Source organism: Lepidochelys olivacea (genome assembly GCF_965140295.1).
Source record: "Lepidochelys olivacea isolate rLepOli2 genome assembly, chromosome: 8".
Classification (NCBI taxonomy): domain Eukaryota; kingdom Metazoa; phylum Chordata; order Testudines; family Cheloniidae; genus Lepidochelys; species Lepidochelys olivacea.
The window spans coordinates 15,793,415-15,817,539 of record NC_140418.1 but is presented as its reverse complement, the minus strand read 5'-3'; the positions used below and the strand labels follow the sequence as shown (position 1 = coordinate 15,817,539).

The 24,125-nt window shown below is 39.2% G+C and overlaps 2 protein-coding genes across 7 annotated transcripts in view; one reads left to right on the top strand and one right to left on the bottom strand.

Annotated features, from left to right (window-relative positions):
- The window catches only part of AFF4 (ALF transcription elongation factor 4), a gene marked incomplete at its 3' end in the record, with an annotated part of 73,134 nt that extends 53,847 nt beyond the window's left edge, over positions 1 to 19,287 (top strand). For 4 of the 5 annotated variants that reach the window (XM_084637528.1, XM_084637526.1, XM_084637527.1 and 1 more), the window contains 10 exons: positions 2,123 to 2,211; positions 4,059 to 4,296; positions 6,552 to 6,649; positions 8,417 to 8,480; positions 8,623 to 8,759; positions 9,181 to 9,252; positions 11,149 to 11,242; positions 12,444 to 12,487; positions 13,655 to 13,875; positions 14,544 to 19,287. In XM_084637528.1, the coding sequence (XP_084493654.1) occupies positions 2,123 to 2,211; positions 4,059 to 4,296; positions 6,552 to 6,649; positions 8,417 to 8,480; positions 8,623 to 8,759; positions 9,181 to 9,252; positions 11,149 to 11,242; positions 12,444 to 12,487; positions 13,655 to 13,875; positions 14,544 to 14,662 (1,176 nt within the window). Of the gene's footprint in view, positions 1 to 2,122; positions 2,212 to 4,058; positions 4,297 to 6,551; positions 6,650 to 8,416; positions 8,481 to 8,622; positions 8,764 to 9,180; positions 9,253 to 11,148; positions 11,243 to 12,443; positions 12,488 to 13,654; positions 13,876 to 14,543 lie in introns of those variants that run through there. The other variant, XM_084637530.1, reaches the window with a different exon arrangement.
- Positions 19,288 to 19,388: 101 nt separating this feature from the next.
- On the bottom strand, positions 19,389 to 23,997 carry LEAP2 (liver enriched antimicrobial peptide 2). Of its 2 annotated transcripts, XM_084637531.1 has the most exons (4): positions 23,869 to 23,997; positions 23,213 to 23,352; positions 21,664 to 21,692; positions 19,389 to 20,044 (listed from the first exon to the last, which is right to left on the bottom strand). In XM_084637531.1, the coding sequence occupies exons 1-4, from the start codon at positions 23,923 to 23,925 to the stop codon at positions 20,007 to 20,009; spliced, it is 264 nt and encodes an 87-aa protein (XP_084493657.1). In that variant the 5' UTR covers positions 23,926 to 23,997; the 3' UTR covers positions 19,389 to 20,006. The 2 variants fall into 2 exon arrangements, with proteins under 2 accessions (XP_084493657.1, XP_084493658.1); XM_084637532.1 differs by lacking the exon at positions 19,389 to 20,044 and having other exon boundaries at positions 21,411 to 21,692.
- Between the last annotated feature and the right edge of the window lie 128 nt (positions 23,998 to 24,125).

Here is a 24,125-nt window from a genome sequence, read left to right as displayed (position 1 = left end):
AGTTAAACACAGCAAGCTGGCCTTTGTCAGCTGATTCAGGCTCACAGGGATCAAGCTATGGGGCTGTTTAACTGTGGTGTAGACGTTCAGGCTCAGGTTGGAGCCTTGGCTCTGTTACCCTCCCTCCTCTCAGAATCCCAGAGGGCGTCTTTGCCTCCTCTCTCCCCCCCACCCCACCCACTTTCAGGGCACTTCCACTACTCCTGTCCGGAGCCATAACATCCACGCTTCTGTTTTTAGCGTGCTAGTTCGAGTTGAGCTAGCACAAGTCTTTCTGCCCAGGCTGGGAAGTTCACTCCCATTTACAGTGTAGACATATTCTTAACTGCTCCTGGCCTAGGCCCTGTTGAGGGAATGTGCCTGCTCCTACCTCTCTTCCAGGTGTGTGTCAGCTTCAGGACATGCTGACCACTTACACCCCCTTTCTGCCAGGGGCATCTTTTAACAATTCAATGTCTCTTGATATTTAGCATATACCAACAATAGCCCCATTATTCTCTCAACTGCTCCGAAGGCATGTACATGCAGTTTTCTGTCTTATCTCTGGTCTGACTCAGCTCTTTGACTTCAAGTGGGCAGCAGTAGAAAATAGAATAAGGAAACAAAGTCAAACATAATGTAAGAATAATGTAGATATCTCCCAATTCATCACAATATCAAAGGTGGCATAAAGGCTGCTGCAAGCTCCCTTCCAAACAGTTGCCTTCGACTGTGCCAGCTTCCCTGCTGAGCAACCAAGAAATGATCTCCAGCCACTCCTGGAGTGAGAAGCAGTATGGTCTGGTGAACTTGACATGAGACTGAAAACAAATGGATTCCTCCATTCTTATTCCAGCTCAAATTACCTCTTTGCCCTGCATCAAGCAATGAAACTAAGGTGGAAAGGATTCTTATCTGAAAAATGGGGATAATACCTACTTTACAAGGATGTTGTTCTTTGGTGTTTTTATAGCACTACTATACAAGTTCTAGCACTCACTTGAATGCACTCAGTCTCTAGTAGCTTCAAACCTAATGGCCCCCCTCTTATTTGGCCAGTTGTTCCTTGCAAAACAATATAACAAAAAAGGTGGCTGTTATGGACAGAAACCAGCATAAAGAGCTGTGCTCCTACATCAGGAACAGAAGGCTTTGGTGGGACCAATTAAACTTGGGCTGTATCCCAAATCTCACTAATTACCTCCAAGTCCTGAGACCATCCCTATGCCTAGTGGTGCAGTCACGGTGGACATGAGTATGTTTCTGAGGCAAGTGGGAGAGGCAAACTATTTTTCAGGCCTACCCCAAAATACTGAGGCAGGCTGTGTGAGAAATTCTGCAACAATCACTTCAGAAATCCAACAGCTGATGAATGTCAGTTGCTTACATGTTTTGTTGATCTTTGGGTGCTGGGTTATAGCTGTTCCGTTGCCAAAGAGCATACTATTACTGGATTGCATTACAGTAAGATTTATTAATTGGACCCTATTCTTGAGCTTAGTTGTTCATTAGAATTATTATTTTATGCTTGTTTTTCTGCTTCTGCTGCTTATGTTAGATTTGAAGATTAATGAAAGTGTGTAGGTAGGTTAGAAATTCACTTTCAAAACCTTTTGATTTTACAGTCCACTATTTTATGAAGCATCAACTCTGTTATCAAAAGTAATACTGACAAATGTTTAATGAAGCTTTTTTAAAAAGTGCTTTTTTTAATCCCCTATAGTCTGACTAAAAACCAAATTAATTTCTTACTCTTATTGGGAGACCTTCATATATCAGAATAATGAGGTGTAGATTGTCTTAACCTAGTTTATTTCAGCCAGATTTTTGTTTGTTATATTTTAAGTAGTTCAGTAATTTCAGCAGCCACATTTCACTCCTGGTTCTACTGGTAGATCATTTGCCATTCACTACACACTACTGCCTTCTGTTTGGGACAAGTAATTCCATTGTGGTCAACTATCTTAAGGCATGGGCTCCATCCCGTAGGAAATGATTTTCAGATCTGCTGTAGTGTTACTGTTCCATATGTTGTAAAAGGTTTGCTAAATTGTCTTAACAAATATAAAACATTATGAGGGACGGTTAACCTGTAAATATCAAACTTTGTCCTGATAGCTCTCTTGTGCTTGCTTTTATTCAGAATGATGACGAAAACAGAGCCAGTGAAGGCAAGAAAACTAAACTGGAAGAAAAGTCTTCATCAGGTCACAAGACCTCCAGCAATAGAGAGTAAGTGCAGGGGGAAAATTGGCTGTGTTTTAAGTCTATAAGGCTTGGCATACATTAAGGGGAAGATTGGCATGCAACACCCTGTATGTACTTAAAAATCTCCCCCTAAGTATCTGCTTGCCACCATTTACAAAGGAAAAAATCAGTTTGCATCTCACTGGGTAAGCTTTCATGTGCAAGCACTCTTCAGACTCTGCCCTTTTACCTTGACTTTGGGGTTTTCACAGTAACTAATCGGTATGCTGGTATTTCCCAGAACCAGGCACACTGGGACACTGTTCACTCCTAACAAAGAACAGTTGGATTATTTAACAACTTTAATTCATTATTACAAAATAGTTTGTTCAAAGGGCATTTACCTTTGATAAAGAGTTGGAACAGGCTGGGTTTATTTCCTGCTGGGACTAATTTTCCCTAATTTTTACCTTAACACAGGGCAGTGTTTAAAAATAGGTGAGCTGCATAACACTAACATATGTAAGACTTAGCAAATCTGCACTTCACCTAACCACACTCGCAAATTAATCCACCCCTTGCAAAATGGGCGATTAATTCTCCATTCAGCAGATGTGGAAACTGCAGCACCAAGATTTAATTTTTTTTTTCCAAATTACGCAGAAAGCCAGTGATTCGTCAGGATTAGAACTCAGGTCTCTTGACTTCTTCTTCTCCCATGCTTCAACTACTGGATCATTTGTAAAAAAAAAAAAAAAAAAAAAAATTGGCCACATTTATATTTGTGATTACCATAGATCAATTCTAATCTACAATTGGCAAAATACAAGCCTTCCAATCTTATTCACACATACAATTAATTTTTCAATGAGTCAAAGTGCAAATTAGCAAGGTTCTTAGTGTACTTTTAATCAGTAGCAAGTTCATTTTTGTGGATTTTCTTTCCAACTCCTTAAAAATATGTGCTACTTCAGATTACACAATAAAAATATATAACTATGCACTGGATCACATATTCCACTGTAATGAATAATCTGAAGAAACCTGTTTGGCCACTCTGAATTACCACAGTGTAACAGAGAGAGACAAGGTAGGTCAGGTAATACCTTTGATTGGACCATTAGAAAATATTACCTCACGCACCTTGTGTGTCTGATATTCTGGAACCGACACGGTACAATAATACTGCATACCACAGGGTAACACTCAATTTCATTGTGTTCTGTTGTGAATATTAAGATTTTTCAGAGCCTCTGTAAAACTGATTTGCAGATTCCTCTGCTGGGACTGTTAAATTTATTCTTACTCTGATATTTGTCTTCTGTCAGCAAAGAACCAAATGTTCTTTGTATTAATGGTATGAAAAGTGTTTAATTTTTCTTTGAGCAATTAATGTGCAAATAGCTGTCCAAATGCCTGATCTTCCCAACTGGAAGATGGGCTAGCAAGCATGAGGCTTGCCATTGATTGCCAACAATAGTCCTTAAACAGTCAAGGCGGGGAGGTGATACATATTTACTGGATGACTGAATTAAGGGTAGCTTTACCTTGTGGTTGGGCAAATAGAATACATGCCTATACCATCTTAGTCTAGACATTCAGAACAAAGTCTCCATCATAACAGTGCTATAGACAGGTTGGCACAAACATTGGCATTAACTTTACAGGTTGGGTTTTGTTTTGTTGAACAAAAGTGGTTTTCTGGCTAGAATCTGCTGCCTTTTCAAGTCAGAACAAGATCAGATGGTAAAAACAAGCTCAATCTGGTTCGCCCAAAAGCCAGTTATTAAAAATTAGGTGAAAAATAAATATTCCCATATACAGTCATGTTAGGTAAAAATAATTCTTGTCACTGTATCTGAAAATAAGCTGTACTTATTCACTTTGTGCAGGTCTTCAAAGCAAAGTGCAGGTAAAGAGAAGGACCTGCTCCCTTCTCCTGCGGCCCCTGTCCTTCAGAAAGATCCCAAGCAAGATCATGGGTCCCGGAAGAGAACAGTCAGTCAATCTTCTTCCTTAAAATCAAGCAGCAACAGTAATAAGGAGAGTAGCAGCAGCAGTAAAAGTAACTCATCTTCCAAACAAAAAAAGACAGAAGGGAAGGCTTCTAGCAATGCCAAGGAAGTCAAGGTAAGGAATTTATTCTGTAAATGCTTTCCTCTAATATTCACTGTTTCTCTGTGTGCAATCTGGCATGTCAATGTGTAATCCAAGCAATAATTTGTCAGGCTTTGACTTTAAACTTAAATGTAATTTAGTTTTTAAAGGTGTTTACTCCCTGTGGTAGTGCACAAGTAATTGGGTCATAAGGAAGCCTGTAAATGGAAAATAACTTAGTAGCTATTCATTAGATTCATAGTATCCTGGGGGTAGGTTGGTACTAATCTTAAATTTACAAATGTGATTAGTGCTCTTCTAACTATAGAGGTTGCTTATTAATCATTTAATTTGATTCCAGTGACATTTTTCAGAGTTGTTTATATAAAAGTAAAATAGGGGAACAATATGATATAATTTTTTATGCAGTTAAATAATTGAGCCAATTTTGGTTTTAGCAGATTGTATATCCTGACTATAAAGGAAAAAACAGTTCAATCCTCCTCTCCCTGACCCCCGAGGGTGTGTTTCAGGGAAGGACTCTTCACAGGGCTACAGAGCTAGTCTGCTGACTTCATCTGGTGTGGAAGCCAGGTGATCTGATTAGCTGCCATCAGGAGAATAAAAAGGTTTATGTTTGAGTTGGGGGAGAAGATGGAGTGGGACAGGAGATTTTGCAAAGAAAAATCTCTAGAAACTAATAGGTTGGGAGGAAGTTCAGGTTTGCTAAATTGCAGATTCTTGTGCAAAAACTGAGTTCTTGTGGCATTACACTGTGTCTCTGTGTTTGTATGTGTGGAGAGGGAATTAGGGATTCTGCCTGCTCTCACCTATATAAATGGATACTATTGCATGGTGCATAACATCTGAGGATGTCTGATAAAACATGGTGGTATTAAACCTAGCTGTATGATAAGCAGTTCTCACTGACTGCTGTACTATCAGTTGGCAAGAACGTAATATGTCAAAGGCAAAATGTGACTATAATTCACAGGGTCTGGATTGCATTGTAGCGTATTGGTGCCATCTTGTCTTGAGGCCTCTGCAGCAAACAGAAGCTCAAAGGCTAATGAGGCATTAGGGATGTAATTGGTATGTTGCAGTACTTGGCAAATCTTCTAAATTGCTAACCTCAGTAATGTTTGAAGCAAAGTCAGAGGAACTAATCATAACAGCCAAGTGTGCAGATTGAAACAACAAATAGACAGGAACTGAGAAAAATGTAACTTGGTCAAGAATAGCAAACGAGTGAAATATCTAAACTAGGAGCTGAGACATCCACCTCAGATGCTGACTTCATCAGATTTTGTAAGGCAGGCAGGGTTGGTCTAGTCAGTGCATGCATGGGAGGCTTCCAAGGAGCCTATAGGGGATTATATTGTAGATTTACTGGCATCTTTTTTTTCTTCTGCATTAACACTGAGCCAAGTCTGACCATTTTTTTTTTAATTTGGTAATTACTATCTCCTTATAGTTTAATTTGGTTTTAATTCCTGTCTTAAATTAGTAGAGTCTTATGTGCCACTGAACATTTGCTGCAGCTGGCTGTATTTCTGTTCTGAAGTGGCTGCATTTTGGTGGTGGGTGAAGGGAGATTATATATTGCTGGTTTTTTTGAAGCACTTGAAAGTTTCTCTTACCAACAGAAGTTGGTCAAATACAAGATTACTCCACGCACCTTCTCTCTCACTTACTATGTTATGTTGAGCTGAAGTTGTATGATTTTGGGGGGCAGGAGCCATGTCTCTTTGTGAAGGCTTCTTGCACATTTTGAATGCTTGAAAAATAGAATGATCACTCCACTTCCAAAATATTAAAGCAAAAATCATGTGACAGAGTTGATTCTTCTAAAAGGAATAGAAAAGCAGAAAATACATGCAGCACCTCTTCTAGAAGGAGAGTAAAAACATGAATGTTAGCCAGTACTAAATTGAGGAGGGGCATTCAATTGTGCCTGAAACCTTTTGTCAGATTTGTTCTAGAGGAGATCCATTTAGCCCATCAGAGTGGGGGGGGCTTGTAAGGGAGCTGGTAGGGTTCCTTGATCCTCGGTCTGGCTCCACCCCCAACATATGTTGTAGCACCAATGAGGAGAGAAGCATTTGTAAGTCATGATGTATAAGTGGTAAATGTGAATGGCAATTAACCTGCTGCAAAGCTGACCTAGTTTGCATTTAACAAGTGTGAGACCACCAGGAGGAACTTAAGCAATGAACAATCATCTCTTTTTAAAACAGATTTCTAACTGCTTTTATAATTACTAATTGTGGCAATTTTTTTCTTCTCAGGAAAAGGTTCTAAACAGTTCATCAAACTGCCCTCCTGCATCTACCCCAGCTACAGACAGCTCAAAGTCCCGAAGAGCAAAGCTTGTTTTTGATGACAGGTGAGAGCAGTGAGAGTTGCCATGCACATTACATTTCCTCTTCCCTAAACAGGGCACTAATTTCAGTGTGTAACTTGTAAAATGTATAGTAGCTTCCTATGTATAGGGAATGTTCTTTGTCATGCATGTACAGTACTATTCTCTGGAGACCTGCAAGCTGTTCATGTAATTGTATGCCTGCCTGACACATGTATCACTAATTTTGGCAGACGTCTCAACCACTACCAGGAGCCATAGCCTCCTTTGTGTATTCGTATTCAGCCTGAAACAAGCAAGCAGTGGACTCCGACAGTATGTGATTGTCCTGTGTCCATTTTTAAGAAATACTATCTCCCTTTCTGCAGACTCACTTCACGTTCCACCAGACCAGTCTGCCTGTCTTCTTTGGGCTGAGTTGGCTTCCCCTCCTGACCTCCTGGGTCAGTGACTGCTCTCAGTCATTGAGAGGATCCTCTGCCTCTGGAATTGCTGATTCACAAAAGTGGGAACATGGAATCATTTGTTCTTGTATTATCAAAGTTGAAAAATTTTGGAGAATGTGAATCAGTAAAAAATGATCCCAAATTCACATCAAGATTATCCATTCATGAAATATTTCATGCAATTCTTGGGTGTTCTCGACAGGGGCTCAGTTCTAGTTTTATCAGCTAATTCAAGGTTGATTTAAAATTATTGCTTTCTGGATTAAGTACTTTTAGGGGCCAACATAAAGGACCATATGCAAACAACCTGATTATGGGAGTGGTTTGCTTTTCTTCTGCTATGTATTCCCAGACAAAATCAAGTTATGATGGAGTTGAAGTTCGGAGCACGTATGTGTAGTTAGAGGCAAGTTATAGTTATCCACAAGCCAAATATGTTAAAGCCAGGAAATTGAGTTCAGGATAAACTTAAAAGAAATCCAAATATATTAAGGTACGGAAATGCATAATTAGGGCACCTGGGTGGCTTTGACTATGCTCTGCAGTGACACCCATGCAATAACCATATAATTATAATTAGGCATTTTAGTATTTGTGGTTTTACATTACAGTAAACTGATTTTTAAAAATGTTTTTTCCTTGTATAGTGTCAACTAGTGCCTCTAAGAAAGGAGAGTATGATTCACTTTTAAATAAACTGTTATAAAACACTGACTTTAAATGAAATCAGGTGTGCCCAGTACTTCATGTTGTGGTGAAATAGGGGAATGATTAACTCCAACTATTTGCATGTTTGGACAGTCTCGTTCAGATTTTAGACAATGACCTTGCAAATACAGCATTTAATACAGTAAAATAGAAAATTCAAGATCTCTTGTAATTATTCTTTGGAGCTTGCTTTAGGACATGCAGCCATATACCACAATCAGCTTCTGTGACCTAACTTCAGAAATAACAATGGAATCTCCATCTGAACATGTCTTGATTTCTTTTGAAAGTTTCGTATCTGGTTAATACTATTCTTTGATCTGCAGACTGGGAGCTCTGCACTAGGACATGTCAGATAGCTCACACCTTTGCTAACATGTCTGATTTGCTTGGCTAGGGAATGTGGAATAAGTTGGCTAAATCCAGTGACTCTTAGCGGTCTTAAAACAATAGTTGGAAGTAACCGAAGTAACTAAATTTAACTGTCAAAAGGTCTTTATGATAAAAATTATATGTGCTGTAACTTGAAGGAGGGAAGAATAAGCAATGTCAAAAGATCCCATAGTTATAAAGCTTGACACACAGAAAGGGATTCAATTTTTATCTTATTAAACTCAGAATTTCTGTTTGTTTGCAGGATGTACTCGGCTGATCATTATTTACAAGAAGCAAAGAAGTTAAAGCACAATGCAGATGCATTGGTAAGTAGAACCCAAAACATCTATCAGGTGGTTGCACATAAGGTTAGGTTGGTTTAACTCTTCTGAACCTGTACTCTTCTCTAGTGCTGTAATTCTCTCCCACTTCTCTATATTTTTGTTTTTAAAGTTTCATTCTCTTCAGTCTGACAGGTTTGAGAAAGCTGTTTTGTATCTTGATGCTGTAGTGTCTTTCATCGAATGTGGGAATGCATTGGAGAAAAATGCTCAGGAATCCAAGTCCCCGTTCCCTATGTATTCAGAAACTGTGGAATTAATCAAGTAAGCTTTATAAAGCAAGTAGTAAGTGAAGCCTAGTGATCAGAGCTGGGGAAATGGGAGCAGGTGCTCTGATTCTATTCTTGATTTTGCCACCAATACTTGCAATCTCTCATCTGTAAAAAATTTACCCACCTTATCCATATTTTGAGGCTTAATGTTGTTTTTTTTTAAAGGACTTTTAAATCCTTTCATCTAAGAGTCTTAATATTAGTGCAAATTGTAACATAAAAACAAAAAACGTTCCAAAACTTTCCTCATCCAGACTTTTGAGTAAATCCTCTATGGATCTCTGGTAAAATATGAGGGCAGCTGGAACTAAGCCTTAATAGTTTTCTTAAAAGAATATTAAATGAGAAATGGCAATGATAAATAACATCACGCTTTATTTTATTTGTCATTTACTTGATGTCTTTGTTTGCAGATACACTATGAAACTGAAAAATTATTTGGCACCAGATGCTACGGCTGCAGATAAAAGGCTAGCAGTGCTTTGGTTCGTACATTTTGGTGTAATAAAACATCTTGAGTCAAATTAGTGAGTGCACTGTGTCAAAGGTTACTTACAGTGGTATTTTTAACTATTTCGTTTTTAACTGAATTTGTAAGTTCAGTGCTCCAAGGTATTTGAGGTTTTCATCGAACCTTAGAATCGGGGGGTGTGGAGGAACGTTCTGAGGGACGCAGCTGGGGCCGGGGCCAGCCCGCGTTGGGAGGGAGCGCCATCCAGCTCTGCTCCCGACCCTGGCTGCTGGCCCCAGCTGCCTGGTCACAGCCCCTGGCCGAGGCTCCACTCCCGCCTCCCCTCCCACCTATGGCCCCAGTGCTCCCAGAGCTGGAGCCTCACTTCTGGTCCCGGCTCCGGGGCCAAGGGTGTGCAGATGGGTTAAGGGAAGGCACAAGGTAAAAAGTTTGGGGACCACTACCTGAGATAATGAGAGCCAGCATAGCTTCTCCCTTTCATGTCTCGTATTAACGTTCCTCTGTATTTGAATATTGAGGGAATAAAAAGGATACATTTAGGACAAAAAAAAAAATGTTTAGTTTAGGTTTTATCACTAAAGTGATGTCAGTAGTGCCAAGAACCTGTTCTTCTTTCTCACTTATCTTAGTGAAAGGTGAGCAGTCAGCTAATACTTTTGATGGGAGTCTGATTTCCTTGTCATGTCTGATCCATCTATGGCAGTGGTCCCCAAACTGTTGGGTGCGCTCTCCTAGGGGGGCATGGAGGAACATTTTAGGGAGGAGCAGTGGGGTCCGTCCAGGCCAGCCTCAATGGGGGCCTGGGAGGGAGTGCTGCCTGGCTCCTGGCACCCAGCCCAGCTGTGGTTCCAGCCCCAGCCTCGGTCCCGTACCACTGCCCATGTCTCCGGAAGCCACAGCCCTGCTCCTGACTGTGGCTCCTGGTTTGGGGGGGTGGACCGGTATAAGAGGGACGCGATGTGACAAGACTGATCTATAGATATGACAAGCTTAATATTAAAGGCATGTGTGGTTAAAACAGTTTTTTGGACTACTTATTACATGCTCGTGAATTTTTGAGTAGAGTTAGACTACGTTACTAAAGCTGCAGCATCAGTGTGTCTGTAGCTCTGCTTCCATGCTCACACTTAACGTGGATGTGGAGTTTTCCTGTTATGAGAAATTGACAGTGTTGCTGTCAAGTTAAATGTATATTTCTCTGCCAGTGTATCTCTTTTTCTGAAAGCTAAATATTCCATAAAGCATAGTGGTTGTATTAAATAATGTAGTGATTCTTCTGGAAACAGGAATATCAACGTTTATTGCTTAAGAGATAATGGTGCTATAGCACTGATTTTAGCCTCTGCTTTGTAAAGGTGGCCTTGACACTGAACTGCACGCTGACCCGTAGGGTTGAAAGAAGCAGCAGTAGAAGACATGGGGAGCCCAAAGATCTTGTGCCCACCTACTGATTAGTTAGCTTGGGGTATATGTCAACAAATCACCTTACTAACACTCCAAATTCTTCAGGCTCCTGAGTGCAGAGAAGACAGGAATCAGTTTGATGTTGTGTGAGGGGTGGAAATATGATGTCAGACTCTGCATGTTGTATCAGCACAACCTGGTGTAATGGGCTTAATTTATTTGCTAGTCTAGGAGATGATTTAGAGTTATATTCTCAATTCAGTGAGCAAGACTCTGGTTATGTAAGTAAAGACAGTGAAAAGTGTATATCTGAAGTCTTGTGCTCAAGCTTAGACTATCTTTAGTTTCCCTGGCTAATTAAACATTGTTACTATTGATGGCAAAACTACAACTCCATACCTCAGAGAGTGTTAGAAAAACACACAGCTGCTAGCTGTTTACTTGCATTATTGAACTGTGTAAGCACACACTCATTGTTAAACGTGTTGCCATTTTTTTTGCCCAGTCTTCGATGCCAGTCCCTGTTATATTTAAGGCTTTTCAAGCTGAAGAAGGAGAGTGCATTGAAATACTCTAAAACACTGACAGAACATCTAAAGGTAAAAAGTTACTATATTACTGAGATAGTTCTAAAAAAAAAAAAGGAAAAAAAGGAAATTCCAAGATACTCTCCTGATTTCTCTTACACGTGTACTTTGATATGCCCCTATCTGGAAATGTGGCCCTTAAAGTAAACTCATGTTCAGTGTTTTAGAACTTTTTGTTACTGCAGCATGACCACAATGTTGTCATAACCCTACTGGTCTTAGTGTAATAGTTTTCCATTTATAATAATTTCAGCTAGCTTTTGTCTGCTTTGAAATCTGCTGAATTGTTTATTCTTTAGAGAGGATAAAAAGTACATCTTCCTGGCTGCAGACATTACAAAGTTGAACCTTCACTTTCATGTATGATCTTAAGGGAATTCTGTTTCTAGTGGTACATTTTATGACTGCAGCTCTCCAACATTTGCAGAAGTTGGTGTTTTGAGTAAATAATTTTTAGCTCATCTAACAGCTTTACCAAAGTTCCAAAGACAGTGCTCTTAACCAGCTTGCCTGAACTTTTTCATATACTTCCATGAGACTTTCTAGAATTTTCAGTAAAAACCTGTTTTAAATCTAGATCAGGTTTAAGCCTCCTACCAGAGGCTGAAAAAAAGCCTCCTTTTACTCACTTATTTGAATCTAGGTTGTTCCAGATGAGGTACTTGGTCAGGGCATTTAAAACTCGGATGAGATTGCTTAATCTGAATTTAGGCTGGGATTTTCCAAGGAGCCAATAGGAATTAGGCATCTTATTTGGAAGCTCGTAGGCTTCTTTGGAAATCCTAGCTTTAAAAAGAGAAGAGCATGCTAATATAATTTCTGTCTTTTGAGGAAAGAGTCTAATTGCTCAATGCCAGTGTTAACAGCTTTCACATTGCTGTTAAAAGGTGAAGATTGGAAAAAATATGAAACTTGCCACCAGAGGCAATAGTCTAGCGGTTAGTGGAAGGAATTAAGTAGGAGACCTGAGTTCTAATCCCAGCTCTCTTTCTGGCTTGCTATGTACCATAGACAGATCGCTTGAATTCTTGGTGCCTTAGTTTGTCAACAGTAAAATGGAATATTTTGTCCAAATTTAAAGTGCTTTGATTCTCCCATACTGGTTCAGACTTTTGCTTGGCACAAAGAAATGTATCCATTTGTAAAAACCTGTTTTAATAAGCAATTAACATGCCCTTGGAAATCACCCCGCAAACTTATTTTTCTCAAACAGAATTCCTATAATAACTCTCAAGCACCGTCACCTGGCATGGGAAGGTAAGCAGCTTTGTAACTTGTACATTTAACTACTTTCCTTCTTGATTTAGACATTTTAAATCTTGTGGGGACAGGGAATGGAAGAAAATAATCTGCAGGAGCTGAATTCAGTGGTTGATTGATAAACTAGCTAGATATCTTTCCTGTGAGAACCAAACTCTCAACAATTAAAGTGAAAACTATTTCCTATATCTCAATTTATGTACAATAAAGTGCCTATGCAAGGTTTATAAAGTCACTGTTTACTCATGTTATATAATTTTATCTGAAGTCCCATTAGCCAGTTGTACTGTTGCAAGGATCCAGGCTTCAGCTATGTGTCGGATGAACTGTTAAATGTGTTCATTTAATTGTTCAGATAAATGTTTTAAAACACTTCTGTCCTTGAAAGCACTCCAAGCGTGATTTTAAATAACTCCTTACTGCAGTAGCCTCCTGTATGGAATTAATACACAACTCTAATTTTAATGGGTTCTGTACACACACACACACGTACACACACCCAGCATTAAGAGGACAATAGACTTCCTAAAATGCCTGGCCTGGAACCATTTGAGCTTGCAATAATATATTCAAAACACAATAACTCCATGGGAAAACATAGGGAGCAATTTGCTTGTATTGTTTAAACCCTCGGAGTAGTATTTAGATGTATTGATCTGTGTTCTGTGTAGTCAGAGAACATATAAATCTGAAGTAACCTTCTAAAATTTGAAATTTCTCAACCTATTAAAAATTTGAAAATCTAACATGTATGGCAATATAGCCCTTTCTTGGGGTTCTGATTTTTTTCAGAGGTTTCTTTTAAGTGCATTCCTTAACTTACATTTATTAAACATTCCTCTATAAAATGATGAAATTAAATGGTGAGGAAGTTTGGTCATAAGATTAAACCACAGAACTCAAAGCCTTGGATGCTGTTCCCAGCTCTGATGCAGATTTCATGTGACCTTGGACAAGTCACTTAAACTTCTTGGTTTCTTTACTTAAATGTAGGTAAAGAGAGATCCAAGGATGGAAGGTCCTATAGAAGTACAAACTATTATAATTCTAGATTAATACATTATGCAGCCTGATGTGTCAGAATATATATATATATATATATATATATTTACATTTTGTATTTTAAAAATCTTGCTTGCCTTTTTTTTTTTTTTTTAAAACTAGCAAACCTGTTGGTATGCCATCTCCGGTATCTCCGAAGCTATCTCCAGGGAATTCAGGGAATTACTCTTCGGGGGCAACCAACCCTTCAGGGAGCAGTTCTTCTGTGACTATTCCACAGAGAATCCACCAGATGGCAGCCAGCTATGTCCAGGTTACATCCAACTTTCTCTATGCCACTGAAATTTGGGACCAAGCTGAACAGCTTTCTAAAGAGCAAAGAGGTAAGACTTGGCAGAATCTGACTGTAAAATGAAATGTACTGAATTGTGCCATAAATGCTAATAGATCTTTCACATTGAGAGAATCTGCTAATAGTACACCAGGGATGTTTTGTCAGTTGGTGTTTTGCTGTAGGGAAAGATGGATTATTAGTGCCTTAGAATTTCAGTAATATCTCAGACTTCTCCTATGTTCTTGATTCTGAATGGTATAAATAAGCCTCACACTGGCAATATATAGCCAGATATAATTTTTGGGACTTGATGTAACTTACAGTTTACAAGGATGGACTCAGATTTCCATTTCTAAAAATGTATTTAATGAATATGCGAATTTGTCTGAGAGGGAACTCACCACTTCTGAGACTGTTTAACTTCAGTGCAAACCCTTTTCCATCTGTTCCTATCAATCATTTTATTGCAAAAATGTTTAGTTTTCTATTGGAAATTGTCTCTAAAACAATAAATGGAAAGAAACCTTTTTTCCCTTTCATTCCTGTACCATTTTCACCTCTTTCCACCTCTTCTCTCTCCCCTGGTGTTGTCTGTGAGAGATGTGTAATATTTGTTAGTATGTCATAGGTGGATTCCTCCTCAGTACCACATTCTCCAAAGGGAAGTCAATGTGAGTGTGTGTGCATAGTTTGATTTGTTTTCTTGTGTCATTCTAGAGTTCTTTGCTGAACTGGATAAAGTTATGGGCCCTCTGATCTTTAATTCGAGCATCATGACAGACCTAGTGCGTTACACCCGACAGGGATTACATTGGTTGCGTCTGGATGCTAAGTGATATCTTGAACTGAAGGAATCAAAAGTAGAACACACTTTTCTTGCTGCCTCTGATTTTCTCCACAACACTGTGTCATGTCAATAAGGAAGACTGCCATAACACATTGCTTAGTTGACACTAAAAGCAAGGAATGCTTTCACCTCTCCCATCCTCCTCTGTGTGTTTAACCCCAAACCACATCATGTTAATGGACTTCTTCAGTATTCTCATTTTTAAGTTATTTAAATATTTTAAAATTGGCTACATATTAAGATATGGCTTCACTGCTCTGCATTGAGATTGGAATTCCAGTCAATAATACATAACTAATCAGTTTTAAATCCTATTTATTTTCATTTGTTTTTAAAAATTTTTACAAAGCCCAGTTATGGGCTCTTTTAAGACTTAGCTATTTTTTCCTATAAACTTACCCATCAAGTACTTAGCGGAGATTAAATGTAGACACTTTATTTAAGTACTGCGTGAGCTTGTTACTCTGTAATGTCTTGTGGTGGTGGTGCTTGTAAAAGAAAATAAGGGTTGTTAGGTTCTAAAGTGTAGGGACACCATGGTTTTCATGCCTAATGCCTATGACTCAAATCTTCAATAAGTACAGTTTTATTATTGCAGAATTTGTACTAAATTTTGAGAAAAGTTCCAGAGATATTCTTCTACACATTAAGATATTTCAGTTTAAATGAAAATATAAGAGATGTATATGGAAAGATATTTAGTTATGTCTAACTTGGATTGTTTTTTCAATACAATTTCAGAACACTTGGTTAACACTATAGCAATCACAAAACATTACAGTAAACTTGCATTTAATGCAATATGGAAGTGGTGTGAGAATGAGCTTCAGTCTCTGATAGGTGCATACTGGAAATGTTTCATAAATGGACAATCTTGTGCTTTTTTATATCTCCATTTAAAACAAGTTTTGTCTCCTTGTTTGTCGTTATTTGACGCTTACTGAAGCAGCCAACTGAACAGTTGAAAGAACAGATAAATAATTCCTATTAGAGCTGTTTGTATCATTTCCATTGACTGGGAAACCAAAAATCATAAAAAGTGATAAAAAGATCCATCTTTTCCTTTTTGGGGTCTGCTAATTGATGGACGATATCACGTGATAATGGCCATTGTGAGGTGCAGAGCACATCTTTCACAGGGACATTGTGAAACTGTTCTGATGTAGAATTTATTTAAAACTTCTGTTTAGCCCCATGTTAATGGAGGCCCCCGTTAATGTTAGATGTTTTAGGGGAGCAGAATATTCACTTTAGAAGTATGTTGGTGCAACAAGAATCCTGCATTGAGTTCCAAGTGGCTGCTTTTAAGAAGTTGTAATCCAAAGTACCTTTCCACATAAGGTGGTTGTTGTCTGAGTAAAAGGTTAAAAATTATATTTCTTTCAATATTGCTTAGTGCCCCATCATGTCTGGTGTGCCTTATGCCTTACTTTTAGATGAAGATTTTATGAACTGTTTACAAGATGAAGTTTTACAGCAGGACCATGTATACTGTATGGAGTTGGTCTTCTGCAGTACTTTTGGTAAAATTCCATTTCTTTTTCAACATCCTAGTGTGTGTCATAGAAACTGACTTCCTGTTACAGTGGTCTCCTTTTAAAGAGTCAAACTCTGAACCATTTAGAGTGGTATTATGGAATGCTGCTTTGTTTTTATTTCCCATTGCCCCCTTATTCTGTACCAGATGTGAACGTGCATGTTCAGAAAAATTATTGCACTAAATTTGTGTGTAGTTGTGTAAGTGCCAAAATGATGGCAACCTCAAAAGAAGGAATAGAATTCTACGCTACTTAGTACTGCAGTATGTCCTATGGGCTTTAAGAGTTAAAAAGTTTTGCAAATTAGTAACTTGACTAAACTGTAGCTGCATATTCGTAGAGCTTCCTATGTGTTCCAACATTATTTGTACTTCCAGAAAAGTTTGCTACATACAAATGGAGACATTCAACCTATGACTTTCCCCATTATACTTCAGCCTACATTCAGGTCTGTTTGAGTACTCTTTTTATTTGAATCACAATGTAAGTTAGTTTCTCTGTGTTCGCTATTAGAGATGGAACTTTCTTTACTCTCAAACTGTGCATCTTGGTTAATGGGACACTGTCAACTCTTTTTCCTTTGTAATACTCTAAAGTGCCTAGCACACTTTTGACGCTATATAAAAATACCTTCTTAGAAGCTGCATTGTTTGTATTTTTTTTTTTAATTTTATTTTTGTATGAGGCTGCAGTAGCCAGCATGGCTGTTTCTAGCTTGCTCCGTTATGTGCACCGTTACCGTTGATGTAGGCAGTAATGGTCTCATCTCTGGGAATATTATTTTTTCTTAACTAGAGTCTCATCAGTATCTTTGCGTGGTATATTTTTCAAGAGACCAGTGTAGTGTATTCCTTAGCTCCAGACCAATGGATTCTAAATGTTTGTCTAAAAAAATCTAGAAGACTCTTTACAGTCTGTCAAAATGGGGACCTGAACTGGCAGGTAGAGGCCTGCCTAAATAGTATACGTTCTGGTGAAATCCTTCTGGAGTATTGTCCCAGGTTTTCTATCTGTGTAAGACATATACACAGGTCTTGTTAAAAAAACAAACTCCTCCATCGACTTAGGCCATTTCAAATGGATTAAACTCAGTTTGACAACTCCAAAAGCATATCTAACTTGAGATTTACCCACTGCTTCAGAGAGAGAGAGAGAGAATTTTATTTTGCCTGATAGAGTAGCTAAAACAAAATGAAAATCGCTCATAAGCGTCCATCTCTCTGTCAAAATGCAGGCTAACAAAACCTGTCCTTTTTTAACCTTTAAGCAGCAATGTGGGAAACGCATGTCATTTGAGTGCTAATGCAAGTTGCACAGTGTCTTACCATGAAGGAATCCTTAACTCCTGATACTAAGGGTTCCCTATATGGTTATATTTTAACAAACATCAGTGTTGTAGTTTTTATTCATCCCTCCACACCCACCCCAGTCCTCCCAGTGGTGAACCTTTTTTTAAAAAAAATTTAAAAAAGGCTTAATAATCAGACTAGGCTTGCTCAGACATGAAAACTATTTTGAATTTGCGGTCAAATTTTCAGATTCCGAAATGACAAGTTGCATCATTTATAATTGTAAATGAGCCTACAGGACACCAGAACAAAATAACCCATGATTTATTTTGATTTGAAATATTAGAGCACATTGGATGGCTCTTTTTTGTCTTTGACGGCAGTATGCAATTTGTATTGTATGTGTCTTTAATATATATGTGTGTGTATATATATGTGTATATATATATATATATATGAACTCAGTCTGTCCAAAGTATGTTATACTTGTTTTTAGATTATAGTGCAACTGATTATATTGATATATTATTTATTAAACTGAGTGCTGAATCACCATCTTACTGGTGATGAATCTTGATATTATACAGGAGTGCAATGTATATTCTTTTAGATTGCTGAGGCTTGATTGCTGTGATTTAAAAAAAAAAACACCCTAAAATGTATTTATGAATGACCCCAACATATAGAGAGTCAGTACTTTATGAATATAATTTCATACTTGCCTGGGGCAAGTGAAATAAATCCTTAGGCATGCAACTATGTAGTTTTGCCAAACTAGTAGAAAGAGACTACCTTTGCTTTATTTAATATTTTGTTTACCCTAGCAGAAAAATTTACTGTCATTGCAGTGTTTATATTAAAACAGTTACAGAAGGGCCTGAGCAAGTCAAGTTTGAATTAATTTACCCATTGGGGAGCAAGTAACTTCCAAATCATTGGTTAGCGCCCTAACAAATATTTCATAAATATTTAGGTTGAAGATTGAATTACTTTAGGTCTAGTGAATCAGTATTATGGAAAGCTGTATATTTCCAACACAAAGCTAATCTTAGATATCTTTAAACAAAGAGGCGCCAAAGCTTTTGCTAAGCAACTCTGTTAGACAAACACAGACTATTCTAAGAGGACTGATTTCCTGGAGATGGAAGTACAAAAAGAATCATGTCAAATCACATTATTTTTGAAGGAGTTTTGTCTGTGATGCCATTTAAACATAGCAGTGTTAGGAGGAAAGAGCGGGGGTAGCTATAAAAATAAAACTAGATTCTTGTCTCATAGTGAAAATTATTGAGGATGCTAGAGCAATGAGCCTGGCCAGTTCATAGAACAGTCTTAGAGAATGACAGCATTAGCTCTTTCTCTATTCCAATATTCAGCTGAGATTAAATTGAATACACTATGTTGAGCAGTTTGAAGTGCTGCTTCAGGATAGTTTATATAGGCTATCCACATGTAAACTTTTTTTACCTGCTTTAATTCCATCTGGAAACTTAACAGAAACGCATCCATTCCAATTGATGTAACTCCATATTTATTAATGGAGTCAATACTGGCAAATTGGAATGAAATGTTCCTGGTCTTGAATTTTTTAGATATAACCGTAGGAAATCATGCAGTTAGGTACACAAGTATTGTAGCCCATATTTGTTGGCTGCATTGGCATTAAATATCTGAAAGTTCAACTACAGGGACCAGACATGACTTTTTCAAGCACAGTGACTGACGTCTGTATCTTGTCCCCCTTTTAAATGGTTTGAAGAAATTTTGTATATGGAGGATAAAGTGCTTATATATTTATTAAAGATCCTTTATCTTATTTGAAATTATTATTATTTGGTGAAGAAGGGTTGTGTTTTCTTTTGAGGAGGGTTGGGTAGGGCAGGGGAGGGTAACTTTTAACCTACCACTTCAAAGCCCTTGTTAATCATGCAGAAAGGTACTGTTAATGACGGGATGTCTCTATCCTATGCTTTGTACATGACAAGTCCATGTCTTACATTTTGTTTCTAGGCATCGGTCTTCAACCAAAACTTACAAAAAAACAAAAAAACTGTGATTTTATTTGTTGCAATACATATGAAATTTCAAAGGGTACTTTGAGGCTCAAAATTAGGATTTCTAAGTCAGTATGTGCATTTCACGTAATAAAGCTGTTAATGGTGAGCAAAGTATTATATACTAACTAGATTTTTCCACATCTGTATAGTATATTCAATGTATTTTGTGGTATTGAGATTATAGAAAGTTTAGTGTCTGAAACATGCGTTTAATGTGTATTTTTAAACAAATTTATGGCAATTAAAATATTTGGAGAAAAGGGTATCACATTTCAATTTGTAAAGATCTTTTTAACTACTGTGTCATTAAAATGCTTTGTACAATGCAAAACTGTAACTGGAGAAACTAAGTTTAATAAATATCAAATAGATTTTCTGTATTAAACTTTATAAACACTGTGCTTGCATCTTGTGTAGGGTTCCTCCTCAGGGGTATTCCATCTTCCAACTCAGTTCTCTGGGGTCCTCACGCCCTCGCAATATCTACCTGTTGCCATGCATGACAAGGGAGAAGAGTATCTGTTATGCAGGTGGCACGAGACTTATTTTGATATTTCACTTGATTCAGTGGAAGTGATCTTGTTTCTTTCAGCCCTGTTGATTAGTATGCAAACGTGATAGTCACTGAAATACTTAAAATTAATCTGATCAAACCTGAAATAGTTACTCAGTTAAACTTGCTCTTACTTGATTTGAGCAGTTTGGCAGCAATAGGTTTGTTTTCTTCCAAATACGGTGGGGAACACTGGAGTATTGAAGGAATCTGCTGTTTTGAGGTTCTTGTTTAATAAGATTGCTCACTCTGTTCCCTTTCTCAGAAGGGCTGCTTGCCTGTGAACTGTTGGCTGGTATCAGTGGGAGGAGAGATGATTTGGTTTATTCGCTCACCAGGCCAAAGGGTAAAATGTCCATAGTCCAGCTGCACATTAACACGTTCGCAGAGGTGGGCAAACTACGGCCCGGGGGACACATCTGGCCTGCAGGACCCTCCTGCCCAGCCCCTGAGATCCTGGCCCGGGAGGCTAGCTCCCAGCCCCTCCCCCGCAGCCTCAGCTCACTGCACTGCTGGCGCAATGCTCTGGGCGGGGGTGGGGCTGCGAGCTCTTGCCGGGCAGCGCAGCTGGAGAGCCGCAGGCTGACCTGGTACTCTGTGCCGTGCAGTGGCATGGCTGGCTCCAGCCGGGCAGCACGGTGCTCTGGGCGGCGCGGCTGTCGCACCGCCAGCCACGGGTGCTCCAGGCCATGCAGTAATGGGGCAGAGAGCAGAGGGGTTGGATAGAGGGCAGGGGAGTTAGGAGTGGTGGTCAGGGGGCAGGGAGGTGTGGATAGGGGTCGGGGTGGTCAGAGGGTAGGGAACAGCGGGGTTGAAGGGGGGCAGGGACCTGGGGGGCAATCAGGAAGGGGGGGGTTGAATGGGGTGGCGGGGGGCAGTCAGGGGCAGGGGTTCCAGGGGAGGTCAGGGAGAAGGGGTGGTTGGATGGGGCAGGAGTCCTGCGGGGGGCAGTCAGGAGTGAGAGGAGGGGTTGGATGGGCCAGCGGGGGTGGTTAGGGGACAGGGAGGGGTGGTGGGGTTGGATAGCGGGCGGGGGCTGGGTCATGCCTGGCTGTTTGAGGAGGCACAGCCTCCCCTAACCGGCCCTCCATACAATTTCGGAAACCCGATTGTGGCTCTCAAGCCAAAAAGTTTGCCTGCCCCCGCTCTTTCGGGAATGCCTCCCCAGCTTGCACCCTCCACTGTGACTTTTTGTTCATTAGACACAAGACAGAGCAAGTCTGTTTGCTAACTACAAATCTTTGTTTATCATATAGAAAAACATAAAATGTGAACAATTTTTTAAAAAAAAAAAAGCTACTAAGATGCAAGGTCTTTTATTGAGCTTGTCATCAGAAGGTGCAGTCTAGACCAGTGCATGCTTTCAACTTTCATGAAATGCCCTACATCATTTCATATATCACGTTTTTCTGAAAAATACTAAATATATGCTATTGCATAATTCAAAGTGTCCTAACTTAAGAATAGTTAATAGTTAATAAATATTTTATATATAAGGTTGAACGTTGTAAGAGGTAACAATATTTTCTTCTCCTTAGTGACAGCTCACTCACGGGAAATTCTTAGGGAACAGCGAGTCTTCCTGCAAAAAAGGACATAGTATTAATCATTAAAGGCCTGGGCTGACGTAGTTATGTAGGTCTCAGCCCAGTGTACACATGCACATAGCATGGTTCATTTGGTTTAGCTCTCTCTGTAACTAGAATTTAAAGTAAATCTGGTGTGTACTCTTTCAGTAGTTCTCAAATCTTACTTCAGCACATCCTGAAAGCACGTTTTAGGGAATAATGATGCTATCGGTGACACACACTGGCAGGGAGGGATTGTTTGATTTCTAGGGCAGTCTTCTTTCAAAAATGTATTGTAAAAAGTGATGACCTGAAATCAGTTCCTCGGCAGATGAAATGCACAAGGTTTGGTTTGCCTTGCTTGGTGGCTTTGCTTTACTGCTTTGCACACTGGCTCAAGAACACCTGCCTGTCCTTTGACTACACCCCTGATAATGCTGAATGCCTTACTGCGTAGTGGAAATCCCTTTTTATTGCTATATGCATCTTTCTGTACCTGCTCTTGCGTCTCTGAAAGGCTGAGGGGTAACATACCAGTTTTGTTAAACTGTAGTCTAAAACAACCTGTCACAAATGCATCTAAAATAACAATTTGACTTCTGTTATCTACTAAAAGATATCCTTTCTATTCACTTCCCACTGTGAATGCAGTGTGCACTGCCAAAGCACTATACCCATCTCTTCCTAGATTGGGGGTGTAGGGTGCTGGGCATATTGCCACCACCCTGGGCTCTCCCATAGGAGTCTGTCTTCAGTTATTTAGTAGTAGTTTGGTTTTTGGTGTCTTTGTTTAGACGTAGTTGGCGGAAATGGGAAAGGGAGGGCAGCAGAGAGGCCCTGTTCTGTTTGTGTCTAGTAATGTAGACTAATTCACATTCAGACTTCTGAGCTCCTTATCCATCTCATCTAAATTAAAATGTCTATCCTTTATTGTGAGATACTGCTTTTTAATGACACCACCTGCTTGAAGGGGGATTGATTTTTAAAGCTAAAAAGCAGTCATCACTTAAGTCTGTCCTGCAAGAATCGTCCCTTAGAATGTGTTAACTACTTATGCTAAACAATCTGTTCCACTTTGTATTTAGCTGTGCCACTGAGTACCTTTCCCAGTCCTGAAGAAGAGCCCCGTGTAGCTCAAAAGCTTGTCTTTCACCATCAGAAGTTGGGCCAATAAAAGATATTACCTCACCCCCCCTTGTCTCTCTAATATCCTGGGCCCAGCACTTCTAAATTGCAATATCTTTATTAGAAAATATATAATCTTTGTAGCGCAGAGTAAAAAAAAAAAAAAAAAAGACATTGCCAATCTCCATAGAACTCCTAGGAACGGTTCTGCATGCAGTTTGCACTAAGAAAATTAATTTTGAAAAATGTCTGAATCTATTGTTCCAACCCTTGTTGCAGCTATTCTTTCTGTACTGTATAAATTTCATCTCAAGTATTGGATAATTCAGTGAAAATTCCCCCTGTACACTGGTGTGAAACATTCCTGTGCCTTTATCCTTCCCTTAAACATGTGGGAATGAGTAGTTACCTGCATAGCATAGAGACGCATTCACTGTCATCCCTGCATTTGGCTCCTATGGGTCTGAGGGAAATCCCTCTCCAGAAAGGTGTCATCCTCCTTTGCCTTGTTAGCTGAGAGCTTGGATGATGCAAGGAAGCACAGTGTACCTGAAACAAGATTGAAATACAATTGTCATGAAGGAACGGTGGCTTCCTGCCACAGTTAGTCCGAGCTTGCGTTTAATGGACTTCAAATACCTGTCTCAGCAAATAACTTATTTACAGATGCCTCATTTGGCAGTCAGATTATAACATTCTTATTGAAACATTCTTATTGCTTGGTATGTTTGTAAAGTTCTATATCAAAAGTAACTAAGGCGCTCCAGTACTCATGGGACGGAAGTAGCCATCCTCATTCATAGGTGAAGAGACTGAGGCAGACGCACTAAATTACTGGCCTAAACTGACACTGTCCGTGTTAGAACTGAGATAATAGCTCTAGAGTTTCTGGTTCCTGCTGCCCTCAGACCACTGGCTTGTGCTGCCTTCACTTGCTGAAGTAACTGAGACACACACTGCCATTAACTCTAAATACTGTTCAGCATTTTATGCATGTAAGCACATAAACTTTCATCTTAGTAATTGCCTGACCATTTAAATGAAAATGTTTCCTTCTGCTCTTACCTGGCTGAGTAGGGCTGCACAAAGTAGTAAGACAGCTATAACTTTCAAACACTGCATCTTCTTTGGCTAGGCTGCCAATTGCTAGTAGCATTCGTGGAAGGTGGTGGACTCCTGAATGAATTTTCCAAACCTTTCAGCTAGACTTTTATAGGCTCAATTCCCTATCCTTGCATCAGCTGCCAGTTGTCACAGGGACAAAGTTCGTCTTGGAGACCAGGAGAAATGTAATAAGTTAATGTCTACTAAAGTCACCTAGT